The 21239-nt window shown below is 44.6% G+C and overlaps 1 protein-coding gene across 2 annotated transcripts in view; it reads left to right on the top strand.

The window, feature by feature from the left end:
- Positions 1–9200: 9200 nt before the first annotated feature.
- The window catches only part of LOC129815413 (microspherule protein 1-like), a 30488-nt gene continuing 18449 nt past the window's right edge, over positions 9201–21239 (top strand). Inside the window, exon 1 of one of the 2 annotated variants that reach the window (XM_055869211.1) lies at positions 9201–9426. In XM_055869211.1, the coding sequence (XP_055725186.1) occupies positions 9380–9426 (47 nt within the window). In that variant the 5' untranslated portion in view covers positions 9201–9379. Of the gene's footprint in view, positions 9427–13786; positions 14911–21239 lie in introns of those variants that run through there. The other variant, XM_055869212.1, reaches the window with a different exon arrangement.

Raw genomic sequence — 21239 nt, 5'->3', positions numbered from 1 at the left:
AATGTCAGGAATTGTGAAAAGCTCAGTTTAAATGTATTTGGCTAAGGTGTATGTAAACTTCCGACTTCAACTGTATAATATATATTGAACAAAAATATAAATGCAACATGTAAAGTGTTGGTTTCATGAGCTGAAATAAAAGATCCCAGAAATGTTTCATACGCACAAAAACCTTCTCAAATGTTATGCACAATTTGTTTTACATCCCTGATAGTGAGTATTTCTCCTTTGCTAAAATAATCCGTCCACCTGACAGGTGTGGCATATCAATAATCTGATTAAACAGCATGATCATTACACAGGTGCATCTTGTACTGGGGACAATGAAAAGCCACTCTAAAATGTGCAGTTTTAATCACACAACACAATGCCACAGATGTCTCAAGTTTTGAGGGAGCGTGCAATTGGCATGCTGCCACTGCAGGAATGTCAGCCAGAACTGTTGCCAAGTAATTGAATGTTAATTTCTATATCATAAGCCCCCTCCAATGTCATTTTAGAGAATTTGGCAGTATGTCCAACCGGGCTCACAACCGCAGACCACGTGTAACCATGCCAGGCCAGGACCTCCACATCCTGCTTCTTCACCTGCGGGATCGGCTGAGACCAGCTACATAGACAGCTTATGAAACTTCGGGTTTGCACAACTGAAGAATATCTGTACAAACTGTCAGAAACCGTTTCAGGGAAGCTAATCTGCGTGCTCGTTGTCCTCACCAGGGTCTTGACCTGAATGCAGTTTGGCGTTGTAACCGACTTCAGTGTGCAAATGCTCACCTTCGATGGCCACTGGCATGCTGGAGAGGTGTGCTCTTCATGGATTAATCTCAGTGTCAACTGTGCAAGGCAGATGGCAGACGTGTGGGCGAGCGGTTTGCTGATGTCAACGTTGTGAACAGAGTGCCCCGTGGTGGTGTGGTTATGGTATGGGCAAGCATAAGCCATTTAAATGCACAGAGATACCATGATGAGATCCTTAGGCCCATTGTCGTGCCATTACTCCGCCGCCATCACATCCTGATTCAGTATGATAATACACAGCCCCATGTTGCATGAGGAACCAGCAAACAGGCAAAGCGTCAATACAGGACTAAGATTGAATCCTACTACACCGGCTCTGACGCTCGTTGGATGTGGCAGGGCTTGCAAATGATTACAGACTACAAAGGGAAACCCAGCCGTGAGCTGCCCAGTGACGTCAGACGAGCTACAGTAAATGCCTTTTATGCTTGCTTCGAGGCAAGCAACGCTGAACCATGCATGAGAGCACCAGCTGTTCCGGACGACTATGTGATCACGCTCTTTGTAGCCGATGTGAGCAAGACCTTTAAACAGGTCAACATTCAGAAGGCCGCGGGGCCAGATGGATTACCAGGACATGTACGTAGAGCATGCACGGATCAACTGTCAAGTGTCTTCACTGACACTTTCAACCTCTACCTGACTGAGTCTGTAATACCTACATGTTTCAAGCAGACGACCATAGTCCTTGTGCTCAAAGAAATGAAGGTAACCTGCCTAAATGACTACCACCCCATAGCACGACGGTATCCATGAAGTGCTTTGAAAGGCTGGTCATGACTCACATCAACACCATCATCCCGGAAACCCTAGACCCACTCCAAATTCGCGTACCACCCCAACAGATCCACAGATGACGAAATCTCAATCGCACTCCACACCGCCCGTTCCCACCTGGACAAAAGGAACACCTATGTGAGAATGCTGTTCATTGACTACAGCTCAGTGTTCAACACCATAGTGCCCTCAAAGCTCATCACTAAGCTAAGGACAACAACCTCTCCCTCAATGTGAGCAAAACAAAGGAGCTGATCATGGACTACAGGAGGGCCGAACATTAACATCGACAGGGCTGTAGTGGAGCGGGTGAGAGTTTCAAGATCCTTGGTGTCCACATCACTAACAAACTTGCATGGTCCAAACACACCAAGGCACTCATGAAGAGGGCACGAGAACACATTTTTCCTCTCAGGAGACTGAAAAGATTTGGCATAGGTCCCCAGATCCTCAAAAAGTTCTACAGCTGCTCCATTGAGAGCATCCTGACCAGTTGCATCACAGCCTGGTATGGCAACTGCTCGGCATCCAACCGTAAGGTGCTACAGAGGGTAGTGCATACATCCCAGTACATCACTGAGGCCAACCTTCCTGTCATCCAGGACCCATATACTTGGCGGTTTCAGAGGAAGGCCCAAAAAATGGTCAAAGATTCCAGTCACCCAAGTCATAGACTGTTCTCTCTGCTACCGCACGGCAAGCGGTACCAGAGCGCCAAGTCTAGGTCCAAAAGGCTCCTTAACAGCTTCTACCCCCAAGCCATAAGACTGCTGAACAATTAATAAAATGGCCACCCGGACTATTTACTTTGACACCGCCCTAATTGTTTTTACACTGCTGCTACTCGCTGTTTATTGTCTATGCATAGTCATTGTCTCCCTACCTACATGTACAAATTACCTCGACTAACCTGTACCCCCCGAACATTGACTCAGTACCGGTACCCCCTGTATATAGTCTCATTATTGTTATGTTGATTGTGTTACTTTTTTTTGTTTTACTTTAGTTCATTTAGTAAAGTTTATTTTCTTGAACTGCATTGTTGGTTAAGGGCTTATAAGTAAGCATTTCACGTTAAAGTCTACTACACCTGTTGTATTCGGCTCATGTGACAAATAAAATTTGATTTGATTTGAAGGGTCTGAAGTCCTGGAAGCTGGAAATGTCCCAGTTCTTTCATGGCCTGCATACTCACCAGACATGTCACCTATCGAGCATGTTTGGGATGCTCTGGATCAACGTGTATGGCAGCGTGTTCCAGTTCCCGCTAATATCCAGAAACTTCGCACAGCCATTGAAGAGGAGTGGGACAACATTTTACAGGCCACAATCAACAGCCTGATCAACTCTATGCAAATGAGATGTGTCACACTGCATGAGGCAAACAGTGGTCACACCAGATACTGACTGGTTTTCTGATCCACGCCCCTACCTTTTTTGTAAGGTATCTGTGACCGACAGATCCCTATCTGTATTCCCAGTCATGTGAAATCCATAGATTAGGACCTAATTAATGTTAATAATTAATGCTAATTAATGCATTTATATTTTTGTTCAGTGTATATATAATTATTTTGCTACTGTAGGTAGCGCTAGCTATCGTTAGTCGGCAGTACCTGCATTAACATTCAGCTAATTTTCATCCTATAGCTTGTTCTTCATCTCAATAGTTAGCCTACGTGTTTTCAGCATTTTTATTTCCCTGACTGATTAAAACTTGTTTTCTCATGCTCTCTCTTGACTCTCTGCAGAACACATATAGTGAGCAGTATGTTTGGAACATCAAATCTCAATAAAATTGCAGTATCGTATCACAATACATATAGAATCATGAGAATCGCAATACATATCGTATCAGAACATAATTATCACGAGAATATTGTATTGTGAGGTCCCTGGCAATTCCCAGCCGTATAAGACATTGTAACCTAGTTTCTGGTTCGAGCTTGTCCGTGGCTCAAACCAATGTACTAATATTTAGACATGAAGGCAGGTGGTTCTGAGAATGCCGCTGCTGGGTATCGCTGTTCCTGTGGGATGTGTCTGTGGGGACATTGTGCTACCGTACATTGGTGCTAAGTTTGCAGGTCAACAGTTTGCATAACATAACCACTCCACCCACAATTACATTCTGGATGAGAGAGTGAGGGTTTTGTACATAACCCTGACTGTCCAAAATGCCCAAATCACACTGGAACAAAGGTTGAGACAGACAGGAAGCAACCCTCTAGATTATAAACTATGTAAAAGAGTGCACTGCAGTGGTAGGCCTACTCATTAGTAGGATGTTATTTTGATGGGTATGCCTCTATTTCTGAGTAAAATACCAACCACACTTCCTTCAATTAGTCATGCTTCAGTCTCCAAAATGTTCTGGCCATGAACAGAACAATGCATTTCCAACATATCTTTAAACATATGTTGCATTTTATAGTATTATACATGCATAGGCCTACAATAAATGAAGCCCGCCTAAGTGGTGGACTAAAATACTGGAGGAAAAACAGCCATAGCCAGTCAGAGCTGAATTTTTTCCAAAAAGGTTAATGATTAATAGACTCCTTTTCTCTTATTTCGCCCTCTGCCTGGCAGAGGCAGCAACAGAGGTAGGGGCCTTAGGTGGCCTGAGACCAGACCAGGTCAATGCTGGACTTTAGCAGGTGACTGCTTCCTGTCCGTGCTTCTACACCTGCATTACTAGCTGTTTGGGGTTTTAGGCTGGGTTTCTGTACAGCACTTCGAGATATTAGCTGATGTACGAAGGGCTATATAAAATAAACTTGATTGATTGATTGATTGACTGTAAGCAGTGGGTCTGTGCCTTTCGGTGCCTATACGGACTCAGTCTAGTCTGCCTAATTTCTGTTGTCTGGTAAACAGACAACACGTAACAGGGTGTGTTGAAGGGGATGTGGAGTTAGGGTACATTAGGAGGGTATGTTATGTGATTGTATAGGTGAAAAGTGAATGGCGAAAGTTGAAATAGATAACACAAATTATAGATTATATTGATTGATTTAGCTTTTTCAGAATTGCTCAATCCATTAGTGTGATTGTACTTCTTAATTTCGAAAATAATGTCGTCTATTATAGTCTTGTGAATTCAAACCATAGAGATGTATAGAGGACCCTAGCATCCAAAATCATGTTTTAACATAGGCACTGGCATTGAGGACTTTCACCATTTTGAAGTAGTCAACTGGGTGGGACTTCCTATGGGTTAAGGAAGGATCACATAATTCCATCCAGGTCATCAGGAGGATCAACCAATGAATTATACTTGTGAGCAAACATTCCATAACTGCAGGTGGCAGTAAATCATCAACCTTGGCTTTACCTGTTCAAATAACACACAGTGGCAGTATGTATCCTTTCAGTTTGTTTAGTCATAGAAGTAGCTAGTAGAAGAATGAAATTGACTACTTAAAAATGGAGATGACTCTGCCCGTACTCTCACAGACGCCATAATGTGACAGATACAACGTTGCGATCTCTATACATCTATATCAGCGTTTCCCAAACTCAGTCCTCGGAACCCCAAGTGGTGTACGTTTTGTTTTTTGCCCTAACACTACACAGCTGATTCAAATTATCAAAGCTTGAGGATTAGATGATTATTTGAATCAGCTGTGTCGTGCAAGGGTATCCCTGATCTAGATGATTCAAACAAAACGTCTTGTGCAATGACTGTAAAAAGAAAGGTGTCTTGCAGCACCATCTGTTGGTAAATTATTTGACTAAACCAGGTCATCATTAATTGCACATTTCCTAAGAGTTCACATGCTTGAACTACACAGCATTTATTTTTTATCTCACATAGAGAATTATGTTGAAATAAAGCGCAAGCATTTTGGGGTCAACCACCTGGCTACATGTCAACAAGCATTCCATACTCCAGCCCTGTTATGAAGCGAGATTATTTTTTTTTATTTTTTTATTTTACCGTTATTTTACCAGGTAAGTTGACTGAGAACACGTTCTCATTTGCAGCAACGACCTGGGGAATAGTTACAGGGGAGAGGAGGGGGATGAATGAGCCAATTGTAAACTGGGGATTATTAGGTGACCATGATGGTTTGAGGGCCAGATTGGAAATTTAGCCAGGACACCGGGGTTAACACCCCTACTCTTACGATAAGTGCCATGGGATCTTTAATGACCTCAGAGAGTCAGGACACCCGTTTAACGTCCCATCCGAAAGACGGCACCGTACACAGGGCAGTGTCCCCAATCACTGCCCTGGGGCATTGGGATATTTTTTAGACCAGAGGAAAGAGTGCCTCCTACTGGCCCTCCAACACCACTTCCAGCAGCATCTGGTCTCCCATCCAGGGACTGACCAGGACCAACCCTGCTTTCAGAAGCAAGCCAGTAGTGGTATGCAGGGTGGTATGCTGCTGGCTGGTGGATGGTGGATGATGGTTGGAAAAGCGCGCTTGTTTGAAATGGAAAAGTTTTTCGGTAGCTTTTGATAAAGGAGAATATCAAGACGAAGCAGCTGCTTTATAAGTGGGATGCACTGTTGAGCGCTACATCCCGAAGGGTTCGTGCTGATTGTACAGAGATTGTGACAGCCGGTTAAATGGCATCCCTTGAAAAGGCAAGAATAAGATGTATGTCAGGAGAAGTGCAGTATTATCATAAGGAGACGTATACTTGGAATGCGGAGGAAGAATGGAGGGAAAAAGAAAGACAGAGGAGGTCTGAGAGAAAGAGGGAGGAAGATGGTGGGAAAAGGGAGATGGTTTGTTAAAGAAGAATGGTAGAAAGTGTAAGCAGAGTGAGCTGAAGACAGGAGGAGAAATGGAAGTGAATGAGGTTGAAGTATCGGAGTTGTTAAGTGTGATGAAGTTCTCAGGCCCGAGGCTTGCACTGAGGGTCAGGATAAAGATGAGTCTGTGACAGTAGGAGTGAAGTTTTTGGAAAAAGTGGATCCTTGCCTTTTCGCTGATCCATTTGTGGTTTCAGGGTGGGTGAAAACAGAGTTGGGGGCTGTGGAATCGGTGAGGGTAACCAGAAGTGGTCCTGTGATAATTGTTTGTGTTTCTGCTGGTCGGAGGGAGAAGGCGCTCCGCGTTAAACGAATGGGGCAAGAAATGTTAATTGTTTTGCTCTCAAGAAAAGGGTGCCATTGAAATTAGTGATTACTGGGGTAGCAGTAAATGTAAAAGTTGACCAACTGAAGGCGAAGATTCCCAGTGTTTGTGATGCTTGTCGTTTGGTGCGACGCAGACAGGGTGGTGTGAGTAGTGAAACAGAAGAGTCTTTGCCCGACAAAGTTATGTTAGGATATATACAGTTGAAGTCGGAAGTTTACATATGCTTAGGTTGGAGTCATTAAAACTCGTTTTTCAACCACTCCACATATTTCTTGTTAAAAAAGCATAGTTCTGGCAAGTCGGTTAGGACATCTACTTTGTTCATGACACAAGTAATTTTTCCAACAATTGTTTACAGACAGATTATTTCACTTATAATTCACTGTATCACAATTCCACTGGGTCAGAAGTTTACATACACTAAGTTGACTGTGCCTTTAAACAGGTTGGAAAATTCCAGAAAATTATGTCATGGGTTTAGAAGCTTCTGATAGGCTAATTGACATCATTTGAGTCCTGTGGATGTATTTCAAGGCCTACCTTCAAACTCAGTGCCTCTTTGCTTGACATCATGGGAAAATCAAAAGAAATCAACCAAGACCTCAGAAAAAGATTGTAGACCTCCACAAGTCTGCTTCAACCTTGGGAGTAATTTCCAAACACCTGAAGGTACCACATTCATCTGTACAAACAATAGTACGCAAGTGGGACAACGCAGCCCCCATACCGCTCAGGAAGGAGACGCATTCTGTTTCCTAGAGATGAACATACTTTGGTGCGAAAGGTTCAAATCAATCCCAGAACAACAACAAAGGACCTTATGAAGATGCTGGAGGAAACAGGTACAAAAGTATCTATATCTACAGTAAAACAAGTCCTATATCGACATAACCTGGAAGGCTGCTCAGTAAGGAAGAAGCCACTGCTCCAAAACCGCCATAAAAAGGCAGACTACAGTTTGCAATTGCACATGGGGACAAAGATTGTACTTTTTGAAGAAATGTCCTCTGGTCTGATGAAACAAAAATAGAACTGTTTGGTCATAATGACCATTGTTATGTTTGGAGGAAAAAGGGGGAGGCTTGCCAGCCGAAGAACACCATCCCAACCGTGAAGCACGGGGGTGGCAGCATCATGTTGTGGGGGTGCTTTGCTGCAGGAGGGACTGGTGCACTTCACAAAATAGATAGCATCATGAGGCAGGAAAATTATGTGGATATATTGAAGCAACATCTCAAGACATCAGTCAGGAAGTTAAAGCTTGGTCGCAAATGGGTCTTCCAAATGAACAATGACCCCAAGCATACTTCCAAAGTTGTGGCAAAATGTCTTAAGGACAACAAAGGCAAGTTATTGGAGTGGTCCTCACAAAGCCCTGACCTCAATCCCATAGACAATTTGTGGGCAGAACTGAAAAAGCGTGTGCGAGCAAGGAGGCCTACAAACCTGACTCAGTTACACTAGCTCTGTCAGAAGGGATGGGCCAAAATTCACCCAACTTATTGTGGGAAGCTTGTGGAAGGCTACCCGGAACGTTTTGACCCAAGTTAAACAATTTAAAGGCAATGCTACCAAATACTAATTGAGTGTATGTAAACTTCTGACCCACTGGGAATGTGATGAAAGAAATAAAAGCTGAAATAAATCCTTCTATCTACTATTATTCTGACATTTCACATTCTTAAAATAAAGTGGTGATCCTAACTGACCTAAGACAGGGACTTTTTACTAGGATTGTGAAAAATGGAGTTTAAATGTATTTGGCTAAGGTGCATGTAAACTTCCAACTTCCACTGTAAGTTATCCTGTACGAGCTTTTGTGCCGAATACATTACGTTACAGGTGGCAAGCTTATGGGCATGTGGCAGCAGTGTGTAGGAGGGAGGTTCCTAGGTGTGAGAAGTGTGCAGAAGGGCATGAGACAAAGGAATGTGTTGCATTGGGGAAAGTAGTGGTATGTGTTAATTGTAGGGGTGCCCATGGGGTTGGAGATCAGAAATGTCCTGTGCGAGAGAGGCAGGTTGAGGTTTCCAGGGTTAGAGTAGTGCAGAAGTTGTCATATGCTGAGGTAGTGAAGAAAGTAGAGGAAGATGGGTCAAGGGGGAGGGATCCTGAGAGGTGGTGTGAGTAGTAGATCTGTACCAGTACAGAAGGATAGGCCAACAATTGATTTATGTTTCAGTAAGATTGGATTTTTTAGCATTTATAGCAATGGTTATCAACTGTACTGCATAGATGGAATGTAAGTGGCAGAAAATGTAGGTTGTGGTGGTAGCTGCAGACAGGTATTTGGGTGTGCGAGACTTGACATTAGAAGAGTTACAGGGTGTTTGCCTGAGGTAGGACTAAATAGATTTAAATAGTGGAGTAGGGTGGTGTTATGTTTTATTTGTAATTATTTTTGTGAGTGTTGTGGTGTTAGATTTATTTTTTCAAGCAAAGTACAAGGGAGTTGTACTCCAGTCTAGTAGGTGGCAGTAATGCAACATTTATCGGACGGCGTTAAACCTCTTCGAAGAAGACTCCAGCCCTTGTTGGTGGCAGTGATGGACGTTACGAGAATGTTGTGAGAAAGACTGCAAATGACATTTCCTGTGCATATCTGAAATGTGTTTCATTCTGTTATTGTTAGCGAAAATGTTGCTAGCTAACTAATGTTGAATATAAGATAGGTTGGAAGGAACGGATGTGTGGAACGGAAGATGGCGGAAACTGTTCGAATGTTAAATGATGAGACAGAGACATTCATGTGAGTAACCAGCCTTGTTCTGTACATCATGACACTTCCGGGTATCTCAAGCACCCCGGTATAAATACATGAGTTGCAGTAATGAACATTTACCAACAGATGGCATCACTGTGCCATCTTACACCCATAACATCTTCCCTTTAATAAAATAGGACAGGAGGTGTCAATTCATTAACAAAACAAACCTAGTAATAATTTCCAACATGAACAGTTTAGTATTTTTTATTTTTTTCCTCAGGTAACAACTTAACACATTTTGATAGTCTCTTTACTTTTTTTATCTCTGTCTGCCAACCCTGATGGGAAACCTACAGATTAAGTATTTTTGGTGGCTGAGACAAATGCCCGTAGCGTGAAAAGACAGGGGGCTTGTCTGCGAGGACTGCGGGTTCCCGCACAGGCGTGTCACCTGACTGTCTAAGTGGAGTATTGATGGGCGAGGGAGCAGCCGACCTGTGATCACCTGGCTCTTCGCCCAGTGCCTCAGGCCCCATGTGACTTGACCTGTGATCACCTGGCTCTTCGCCCAGTGCCTCAGGCCCCATTGCTGGAGTTCCGTCTTTTGTTATGCGACCCCTTTGACCATCAGGGTTCTGAGTAGGTGCTGGCTCAGCAATCCGAAGGTCAACCCTGTTGCGACGGTACAGTGATCCATTCACTTCGACCAAGTAGGAGCGTGGTGCCACTTTCTGTACACAGGATCCGAGTCTCCAGAGGCCCGTCCGGTCCCCTGGTAGTGGCTTCATTCGCACATGAACTTGGAGACCTGTCTTCTGTGACGTAGCTTCACCAGCATGTCAGTCACCACACATGGCTCCAGGAGAGTGCTAGCTACTGGCAGAGCTGCTTTTAAGCGCCGTGCCGGGCTGCTATCCATGCCTTCGGTCGAGGTATTGCGCCACTGCAGGATTGCTTTCCAGGCATCTTTGCCCTCTCGCAGAGCCTTTTTGCAGAGGTTCTTTGCGATTTTTACTGCAGACTCCGCCTTCCCATTAGCTTTTGGGTATCGTGGTGATGAAGTGACGTGCTCGAATTCCCAATCCTGCAGCAAATTTTCGGAACTCAACTCCGGAGAATTGGGGTCCATTGTCTGAAATTACCCTATCTGGCTGGCCATAGCGGGCAAACTGAGCCTTGCAGCGTTTGATCGTTGTCTCTGCTGAGAGGTCGGGGAGGAGGTCAATCTCCCAAAAGTCTGAGTAATGATCGACTACCAGCAGAAAGTCTTTGCCACTGTGCTGGAAGAGATCTAGACTTACTATCTGCCAGGGGCGCATCAGTAGCTCGTGGGACATCATGGTCTCTCTCTGTTGCTCAATGGCATATTCATTGCAGATTGTGCATTTACTGACATAGTCTTTGATTTCACTCTGCATTCCTGGCCAATACAGTGTGTCACGTGCTTGTCTGTAACAGGCCTCACCTCCTATGTGACTTGAGTGCACACGTGCCAACATCTCATGGCACAGAGACCGGGGAATAACGACTCTCTGACACATGAATATTACTCCGTTTTGAACACTGAGCTCCTCCTTGACTGGCCAATATTCTCTGACGGCTAAAGCAGTTTCTTCCTTGCAGTCGGGCTAGCCCATCATAATCACAGACCTCAATGCCTGGAGTTGTCCGTCCCTGTCTGTGTGCTGTCTGATTTGTATAAGGCGCTGGTCCGTAACATTGAGGTAGTCAGCCTGGTTGATGTGTTCAACATCCACTTGCTCTGTTTGTAAGCTGCACACTGCGTGTTGTTCATGCATGGAGAGTGTGTGAATGCCTGATGCAGTAGCCCTGCTGAGCGTGTAACTCACATACATCTCTGGCCCTGGCTTATACACCACCTTGAGGTTGTAGTTTTGTAGGGCCAGTAGCATGCTCTGCAGTCGTTTTGGGGCATTCAGAAGAGGCTTGCTGAATATAGCAATAAGGGGCTTGTGATCTGTCTCTGCGGTAATATTGTCGCGCCCGTACAGGTAGTGGTGGAAGCATTGGCATGCAAACACAATGCTGAGGCACTCCTTCTCTATCTGGGCATAGTTCTGCTCTGTTAGGGTGAGTGCCCTAGAGGCGAATGCCACAGGCTGGCTCTCCTGCATGAGGCAACAGCCAAGTCCATACTGGCTTGAGTCACTGAATCGTGACAGGTTTTGACACATTGTAGTAACGCAGTACAGGTGTCTGGGTGACCAGTTGTTTTATTTCCCTCACCGCTGCGTCATGTTTTGGGAGCCAATGCCAGATGGCGTCCTTGTCCATGAGCCTCCTTAGTGGCTCACACATTTCAGAGAGCCGCGGTAGGAATTTGGCCAGGTAAGTGACGAATCCGACGAAGCGCTGCACTCCCTTCACGTCAGATGGGTGGGGCATTTCCAAGACAGCCTTCACTTTTTCAGGATGCGCCTTCAATCCGGTGGAGGACAAGATGTGCTCATGAAAGCGGACCACTGGCACTTTAAACTGAAGCTTTTTTATGCTTAGCCTTAGCTTGACCTGTCTGCATCTGACCATCAGGGCCAGCAGCTTGGCGTCATGGTTGCATTCTGCCTCCTCATCACTGTCCCCACAGCCCACTACGAGGATGTCATCTGCTATAGGTTCCACGCCACTGAGTCCCATCAACAGCTTGTGCTGTTTCCGCTGATACACCTCTGGAGCCACGGAGACACCAAACGGAAGCTTCAACCACCTCTTCCTGCCCCAGGGTGTCCAAAAGGTGGTCATATAGCTGCTGGGCTCGTCGAGCTTGCACTGGAGGAAGGCATCTCTGGCGTCCACGAGCGTGAAGACTCTGGCCTTTGGGAGCTTGTAAAGAACATCCTCCAACGTGGGCATAATGTAATGTGAACGTCGCAGAGCCCGGTTGAGGTGTTTAGGATCAATGCATATCCGTAGCTTGTCTGGTTTCTTGATGAGAACCATATTACTAATCCAGTCTGTAGGCTCAGTGACAGATATCATGTGGCCATCTGCTTCGTATTTGTCAAGCTGAGCCTTCGTAGCTGCTTTCATGGCCACTGGTACATTGCGGGGTGCACACTGGACAGGCTGGATTTCTGCGTCCAACTCAAAGTGGACTTCCCCGGGAACTGACTCGACCGGTGCGTTGAAGACATCATGGTACTTGCTTAGGAGTGTTTCCTTGCTCAGGGGCCCAGCCTTGACTTTGTCTATAATGTTAAGATCAGCTGGGATGGTAAAGTTAATAAGCCCAAGGCACTCGCATGTAGAACCTGACAGTAATGGCTGTTGACTAGCCTCAACTATTTCAAACTCAATGGTGTGTTTCTGGCCACGTTAAACACACTCTGTCACAAACAGGCCTAAAGATTTATTTTATTTATATTATTTTATTAAAGGGAAGATGTTATGGGTATAAGATGGCACAGTGATGCCATCTGTTGGTAAATGTTCATTACTGCAACTCATGTATTTATACCGGGGTGCTTGAGATACCCGGAAGTGTCATGATGTACAGAACAAGGCTGGTTACTCTAATTTGCGGAAAGCATGGTTAGTAATCCCTCTTCTGACACCATGTTTGTTCCAATGGTAAATGACGAGACAGAGACATTCATGCGAGTAACCAGCCTTGTTCTGTACATCATGACACTTCCGGGTATCTCAAGCACCCCGGTATAAATACATGAGTTGCAGTAATGAACATTTACCAACAGATGGCATCACTGTGCCATCTTACACCCATAACGAGGTTTTAATTGAAACTGCTAATGAGTCGAGTGAAGCTAATAGTATAGAAAGTGTGAATGAGTTGGTTACAGTGGCAAAGAAAAAGGGAAACGAAGTAAAGCTATGTTGGAAAATAGGAAACCACTAGAATCGTTTTTGGTCAGAGACAGGGTTTTGGATCAATGCTACTTTCGCCTAAAATGACATTCCCAAATCTAACTGCCTGGAGCTCTTGATACCATTTGATATGAAACACTGAAATTTGTGTAAATGTGAAATTAATGTAGGAGAATATAACCCATTAAATCTGTTAAAAGATAATAAGATAATATTTTGAAATTCAAGAAAAAGGCCACAATGTATTGTTCCAGTTTAGGCGCAATTTAGATTTGGGCCACTAGAAGGCAGCAGTGCTTGTGCAAAGTTTTAGACTGATCCAATGAACCATTGTGTTTCCACCCCAAAATGTTGTATCAAGTTTGCCCAAATGTTTCTAATTGGTTTATTAATCCATTTTCAAGTTCCATAACTGTGCACTCTCCTCGAACAATAGCTACTGTAAATTGGACAGTGCCGTTAGAGTAACAAGAATTTAAGCTTTCATATTTGTCTATGTCCTGGGACATTTTCTTGTTACTTACAACCTCATGCTAATCACATTAGCGCACATTAGCTCAACCGTTCCGCGGGGGAGGGACACCGATCCCGTAGAGGTTTTAATGTCTCCAGGAAAATATGGAATGTGTTGGAAGAAAGTGTGGAGTCAGTGAGAGTCACAAGATGTGGGCTTATTTAGATTTAAAGGCAGAGGAAGTAAAGGCAGAGGATATAACTGAATACATTAATGGAGTGGTTGGTGCACGTTGATTGACCTGTATGGTGGAAGGAGAAAATAAGTTAACTTCATCCATGCTACTGTTCTTTGATTTAGTCTCTCCCTTCTCATATAAAGTTAGGATTCATGAGATACCCTGTAAGAGCTTTTGTGCGCAAGCCCCTTCAGTGTCATAAATGTAAAATATTTGGTCATGTGTCAAGTGTGTGCAGAACGGAAGAATATCGTATGCCAGATGAAGGGAAATGCTGTAACTGTGAAAGTGAATATGCGCCTGAATGCTTGGGGTGCCCTGTTAGGGTGAAGGAGAATGAAGTGGCAAGGGTAATGTAGCCCTATCAACAGGCTGATGAGCAAGGATGTATTCTGGAGTGGACTGTGATTGAATAAGTGTGATGTTTTATTTATTAATGTTTAATTTAGTTCACGTGTTTTATGTTGTATGCTGTCGTTTTCCCCCTTTCCCGTAACGTTTTTTTTTTGTTTCTTATTGTTGGTAAAGTAAGGGTATAGCTTTAAAACATTTAAGTGCATTGTGGGTAACGTAGTAAGTTAACTTTCGTTTGTTTACGCAATTGTTGCGCGGAGGAGATGTAGGGGAACAGTGAGCAACGCCCGTTATTTTATTATTCTGACTACCTCACATGGTGTACAAGTTTAATAAATGTAAACTACTTCAGTGGAATTCCAGACTAACTCGTCATTAGCAGTGGATAAGATCCCAAATGTGGGAATTACCCCAGAGCATTCGTAAATTAGTAGGGACGACTACGGTCTGGAGGCGAGGAAGGAAAGATAACATTATTCAATTCCCCGTCCAGTTAGTGGCATTAATGCACCATTAACATTGGATGCCAACCGCCGTTAAACCTGATCGAAGAAGAAAATAAGATAACATTCGTATAGCAATTGTGTTATTCGATGTTCAATATGCTTGGCTAGACTCTAGTTGGTTGATAAACGAGGTAAGTAGAGAATGAGCGAAGACGCTGTTTCGTTACTGTTATAACCAAGGTTTGCTAGCTAACTTTAGCTCGCGAGTGATGTGAAATGTTCCTAGCTACATCCATCTAGGTTAGATAGCTGGCTTTCGAGACAGCGATCAATATTGTTCACATCAAGCTAGTTAATAGCTGCATAGTAGAGCTTATATTTATCACATTGAGCTAGCTAGCTATCCGCACATGCTATCCGCACATGCTTCCCATTTACCGCCCATCACTAACCGATGCCTTACACTCTCGTCTCAGATTTCCACCTGATATACGTTGTCTGAGTGACACCTGCCGAATGTAGCAACGTTACTATTCGAAAGCCCTGGACTGTGACCAAGATCATGGACAACGGTATACACATCTCTTGGTTGTCTGTCAGCCTCTTGTTGTAAGTTGTTGCCATACATGTTCTCATCATAATACATAGACTCTAGTGTCTAACATCGAAGTCTGTCTCCGTTTGGGGACCGATATACAGGCAGGCGCTGCAATTGCATCTGTGGTTGGTGCACAGATTGGAGCAGCTGGGACACAGAACCGGTCAGAGGATGAGGAGTCGACTGGGATTAAAGACATCAAAATAACAGCAACACAGGCTTTCGTTGGGGTGGTGGTGTTGTGCCCAAACGCAGGAGCTCTTCAAGGTTGGACTGCTACTCACTTGTGTCAAATCAAATGTTATTTGTTACATTTGCCTAATACAACATCTGTAGTAGACCTTACAGTGAAATGCTTACTTACAAGCCCTTAACCAACAATGCAGTTTTAAGAAAATACCCCCCAAAATTAAGAAATCAAAGTAACAAATGATTAAAGAGAAGCAGAGGCTATATACAAGGGATACCGGGACAGAGTCAATGTGCAGGGGCACCGGTTAGTTGAGGTAATTGAGATAATATGTACATGTAGGTAGAGTTATTAAAGTGGCTATGCATAGATAATAACAGAGAGTAGCAGTAGTGTAGAAGGGGGGGGGGGGGGGGGGGGGGGTATGCAAATAGTCTGAGTAGCCATTTGATTAGATGTTCAGGAGTCTTATGGCTTGGGGGTAGAAGCTGTTTGAACCTAGATTTTGTGCTCCAGGAAACCGCTTGCTGTGTGGAAGCAGAGAGAACAGTCTATGTTCAGCTTGATGTTATAGCTTACTCTGAAAGCACCTTTTCCAGCTTCAAATCTTTCCACTAGTTTTAAACTGAAAGATGAACATGACACCTTTACAGTTCAGTGACTCAAATGAACTGTCTACACATCTGACCACTGGACCGCATTTGTTCTGCATCACCTACGTACTGAATTTGAAGTAGGCCTGGCGAAAAGATACAATGCCTTGCGTAAGTATTCACCCCTTTGGCGTTTCTCCTATTTTGTTGCATTACAACCTGTAATTTAAATAGATTTTTATTTGGATTTCATGTAATGGACATACACAAAATAGTCCAAATTGGTGAAGTGAAATTTAAAAAAAGAACTTGTTTCTTAATAAAAAATAAAAAAAATGGAAAAGTGGTGTGTACATATATATTCACTCCCTTTGCTATGAAGCCCCTAAATAAGATCTGGTGCAACTGTAACGGATGTGAAATGGCTAGCTAGTTAGCGGGTACACGCTAGTAGCGTTTCAATCAGTTACGTCACTTGCTCTGAAACCTAGAAGTAGTGTTGCACCTTGCTCTGCAAGGGCCGCGGCCTTTGTGGAGCGATGGGTAACGACGCTTCGTGGGTGACTTGTCGATGTGTGCAGAGGGTCCCTGGTTCGCGCCCGGGTCGGGGCGAGGGAACGCCGTAAAGTTATACTGTTACGTTAATGCTGTTGACCCGGATCACTGGTTGCTGCGGAAAAGGAGGAGGTTGAAAGGGGGGTGAGTGTAACGGATGTGAAATGGCTAGCTAGTTAGCGGGTACGCGCTAGTAGCGTTTCAATCAGTTACGTCACTTGCTCTGAAACCTGGAAGTAGTGTTGCACCTTGCTCTGCAAGGGCCGTGGAGCGATGGGTAACGATGCTTCGTGGGCGACCGTTGTTGATGTGTGCAGAAGGTCCCTGGTTCACGCCCGGGTATGGGCGAGGGGACGGTTTAAAGTTATACTGTTACACAACCAGTTACCTTCAGAGGTCACATAATTAGTTAGATTGCACACAATTAAGTATCACATGATCTCAGTATATATATATATATATATATATATATATATATATATATAAATCTGTTCTGAAAGGCCCCAGAGTCTGCAACACCACTAAGCAAGGGGCACCACCTAGCAAGCGGCACTATGAAGACCAAGGAGCTCTCCAAACAGGTCAGGGACAAAGATGTGGAGAAGTACAGATCAGGGTTAGGCTATAAAAAAATATCAGAAACTAATAAATCCATTATTAACAAATCAAAAGAATATGGCACCACAGCAAACCTGCCAAGAGGGCTGCCCACCAAAACTCACGGACCAAGCAAGGAAGGCATTAATCAGAGAGGCAGCAAAGAGACCAAAGATAACCCTGAAGGAGCTGCAAAGCTCCACAGTAGAGATTGGAGTATGTCCATAGGACCACTTTAAGCCGTACACTCCATAGATTTGGGCATTATGGAAGAGTGGCCAGAAAGAAATAAGCAAACATGTTTGGTGTTCGCCAAAAGGCATGTGGGATACTCCCCAAACATATAGAAGAAGGTACTCTGGTCAGATGAGACAAAAATGTAGTTTTTTGGCCATCAAGGAAAATGCTATGTCTGGCGCAAACCCAACACCTCTTATCACCCGAGAATACCATCCCCACAGTGAAGCGTGGTGGCAGCATCATGCTGTAAGGAGGTTTTTCATCGGCAGGGATTGGGAAACTGGTCAGAATTGAAGGAATGATGGATGGCTCTAAATACAGGGAAATTCTGGAGGGAAACCTGTTTCAGTCTTCCAGAGATTTGAGACTGGGGCGGAGGTTCACCTTCCAGCAGGACAATGACCCTAAGCATACTGCTAAAGCAACACTCGAGTGGTTTAAGGGGAAACATTTAAATGTCTTGGAATGGCCTAGTCAAAGCCCAGACCTCAATCCAATTGAGAATCTGTGATATGAATTAAAGATTGCTGTACACCAGTGGAACCCATCCAACTTGAAGGGGTTGGAGCAGTTTTGCCTTGAAGAATGGGAAAAAAACCCAGTGGCTAGATGTGCCAAGCTTATAGAGACATATCCCAAGAGACTTGCAGCTGTAATTGCTGCAAAAGGTGACTCCACAAAGTATTGACTTTGGGGGGGTGAATAGTTATGCACGCTCAAGTTTTTTGTTTTTTTGTCTTATTTCTTGTTTGTTTCACAATAAATAAATAAAAATTGCATCTTCAAAGTGGTAGGCATGTTGTGTAAATCAAATGATACAAACTCCCCAAAAATCCATTTTAATTCCAGGTTGTAAGGCAATAAAATAGGAAAAATGCCAAGGGGGTGAATACTTTCGCAAGCCACTGAAGCTCAGGGTTGCTGTCTGTGGCCGCTCTGGTGGCTATATGATATCTAACCTGTGCCTCTTACTCCCAGGTCAATTAAGAGGAAGAAGTTTGATGATGAGCTGGTGGAGAGCAGCCTGGCCAAGTCATCTAGCAGGGTTAAGGGTCCACCTGTCATCGAGCCAATCCTCTGCTCTGGGAGCGAACCCTCATTCAATGAGAAGAAGAAGGTGGAGGGGAGGAATTGAATCCAAAGAGAGGGTGGTGTTATTGTGGGTAGCTCATAAGAGAAACGTAGAGGGAGATACTGGTAGTTGTTCAATTTGCTCTATTATGCTTTTTATATGGTCAGGTCTTTCTTTGCTTCTAGACTCTTGCTCAAATCAAATTTATTTACATAGCCCTTCTTACATCAGCTGATATATCAAAGTGCTGTATAGAAACCCAGCCTAAAACCCAAAACGGCAAGCAATGCAGGTGTAGAAGAACGGTGGCTAGGAAAAACTCCCTAGAAAGTCCAAAACCTAGGAAGAAACCTAGAGAGGAACCAGGCTACGGGTGGCCAGTCCTCTTCTGGCTGTGCCGGGTGGAGATTATAACAGAACGTGGCCAAGATGTTCAAATGTTCATAAATGACCTGCATGGTCAAATAATAATCACAGTAGTTGTCAAGGTGCACCCTTGACAACTACTGTGATTATTATTATTTGACCATTATTATTTGACAAGTCAGCACCTCAGGAGTAAATGTCAGTTGGCTTTTCATAGCCAATCATTGAGATTATCTCTACCGCTCCTGCTGTCTCTAGAGAGTTGAAAACAGCAGGTCTGGGACAGGTAGCACGTCCGGTGAACAGGTCAGGGTTCCATAGCCGCAGGCAGAACAGTTGAAACTGGAGCAGCAGCACGGCCAGGTGGACTGAGGACAGCAAGGAGTCATCATGCCAGGTAGTCCTAAGGCATGGTCCTAGGGCTCAGGTCCTCAGAGAAAGAGAATTAGAGAGAGCATACTTAAATTCAGGACACAGGACACCGGATAAGACAGGAGAAACACTCCAGATATAACAGACTGACCCTAGCCCCCCGACACATAAACTACTGCAGCATAAATACTGGAGGCTGAGACAGGAGGGGTCAGGAGACACTGTGGCCCCATCCGATGATACCCCCAAACAGGGCCAAACAGGCAGGATATAACCCCACCCACTTTGTCAAAGCACAGCCCCCACACCACTAGAGGGAAAACTTCAACCACCAACTTACCATCCTGAGACAAGGCCAAGTACAGCCCACAAAGATCTCTGCCACGGCACAACCCAAGGGGGGGGGGGGGCGCCAACCCAGACAGGAAGACCACGTCAGCAACTCAACCCACTCAAGTGACTCACCCCTCCTAGGGACGGCATGGAAGAGCACCAGTAAGCCAGTGACTCAGCCCCTGTAATAGGGTTAGAGGCAGAGAATCCCAGTGGAGAGAGGGGAACCGGCCAGGCAGAGACGGCAAGGGCGGTTCGTTGCTCCAGAGCCTTTCCGTTCACCTTCACACTCCTGGGCCAGACTACACTCAATCATATGACCTACTGAAGAGATAAGTCTTCAGTAAAGACTTAAAAGTTGAGACAGAGTCTGTGTCTCTCACATGGGTAGGCAGACCATTCCATAAAAATGGAGCTCTATAGGAGAAAGCCCTGCCTTCAGCTGTTTGCTTAGAAATTCTAGGGACAATTAGGAGGCCTGCATCTTGTGACCGTAGCGTATGTGTAGGTATGTACGGCAGGACCAAATCGTAAAGATAGGTAGGAGCAAGCCCATGTAATGCTTTGTAGGTTAGCAGTAAAACCTTAATCAGCCCCTGCCTTAACAGGAAGCCAGTATAGGGAGGCTAGCACTGGAGTAATATGATCAAATTATTTGGTTCTAGTCAGGATTCTAGCAGCCGTATTTAGCACTAACTGAAGTTTATTTAGTGCTTTATTTAGAGCATAGCAGTAGTCTAACCTAGAAGTAACAAAAGCATGGATACATTTTTCTGCATAATTTTTGGACAGAAAATTTCTGATTTTTGCAATGTTACGTAGATGGAAAAAAGCTGTCCTTGAAACAGTCTTGATATGTTCGTCAAAAGAGAGATCAGGGTCAAGAGTAACGCCGATCATCACCCTATTAAATGGCATGTAAGGGTGTCTGAAAGATGACAAAATGCCTACTGGAGTAAATGCTGAATGAGGCGAAGGAGATGCCTCATTGGTTCCACTCCTCCATGCCCCCTTATGTTAGGTGTCCAAGTCCAGCACGACCCTCACGCTGACCCTCACCATGATGATCACCTCACCACCCATAGCCAAGAGGGTCAAGAAGAGTAAGCAGCCCCTCCAGATCTCCTCATGGACTGCACCAGATTTGCCAGTTCTTGCTGTGAGATGTTACCCCACTCTTCCACCAAGGCACCTGCAAGTTCTCTGACATTTCTGGGGGGGAATGGCCCTAGCCCTCACCCTCCGATCCAACAGGTTTGAGACATGCTCAATGGGATTGAGATCTGGGCTCTTTGCTGGCCATGGCAGAACACTGACATTCCTGTCTTGCAGGAAATCACTTACAGAACGAGCAGTATGGCTGGTGGCATTGTCATGCTGGAGGGTCATGTCAGGATGAGCCTGCAGGAAGGGTACCACATGAGGGATGAGGATGTCTTCCCTGTAGCGCATAGCATTGAGATTGCCTGCAATGACACTAAGCTCAGTCCGATGATGTTGTGACACACCGCCCCAGACCATGACGGACCCTCCACCTCCAAATCGATCCCGCTCCAGAGTACAGGCCTCGGTGTAACGCTCATTCCTTCGACGATAAACGCGAA

This window comes from Salvelinus fontinalis, chromosome 18 (assembly GCF_029448725.1).
Source record: "Salvelinus fontinalis isolate EN_2023a chromosome 18, ASM2944872v1, whole genome shotgun sequence".
NCBI classification, from domain to species: Eukaryota; Metazoa; Chordata; class Actinopteri; order Salmoniformes; family Salmonidae; genus Salvelinus; species Salvelinus fontinalis.
Note: the sequence above shows the minus strand (reverse complement) of the source record. Positions and strands in the feature narration are given on the sequence as shown.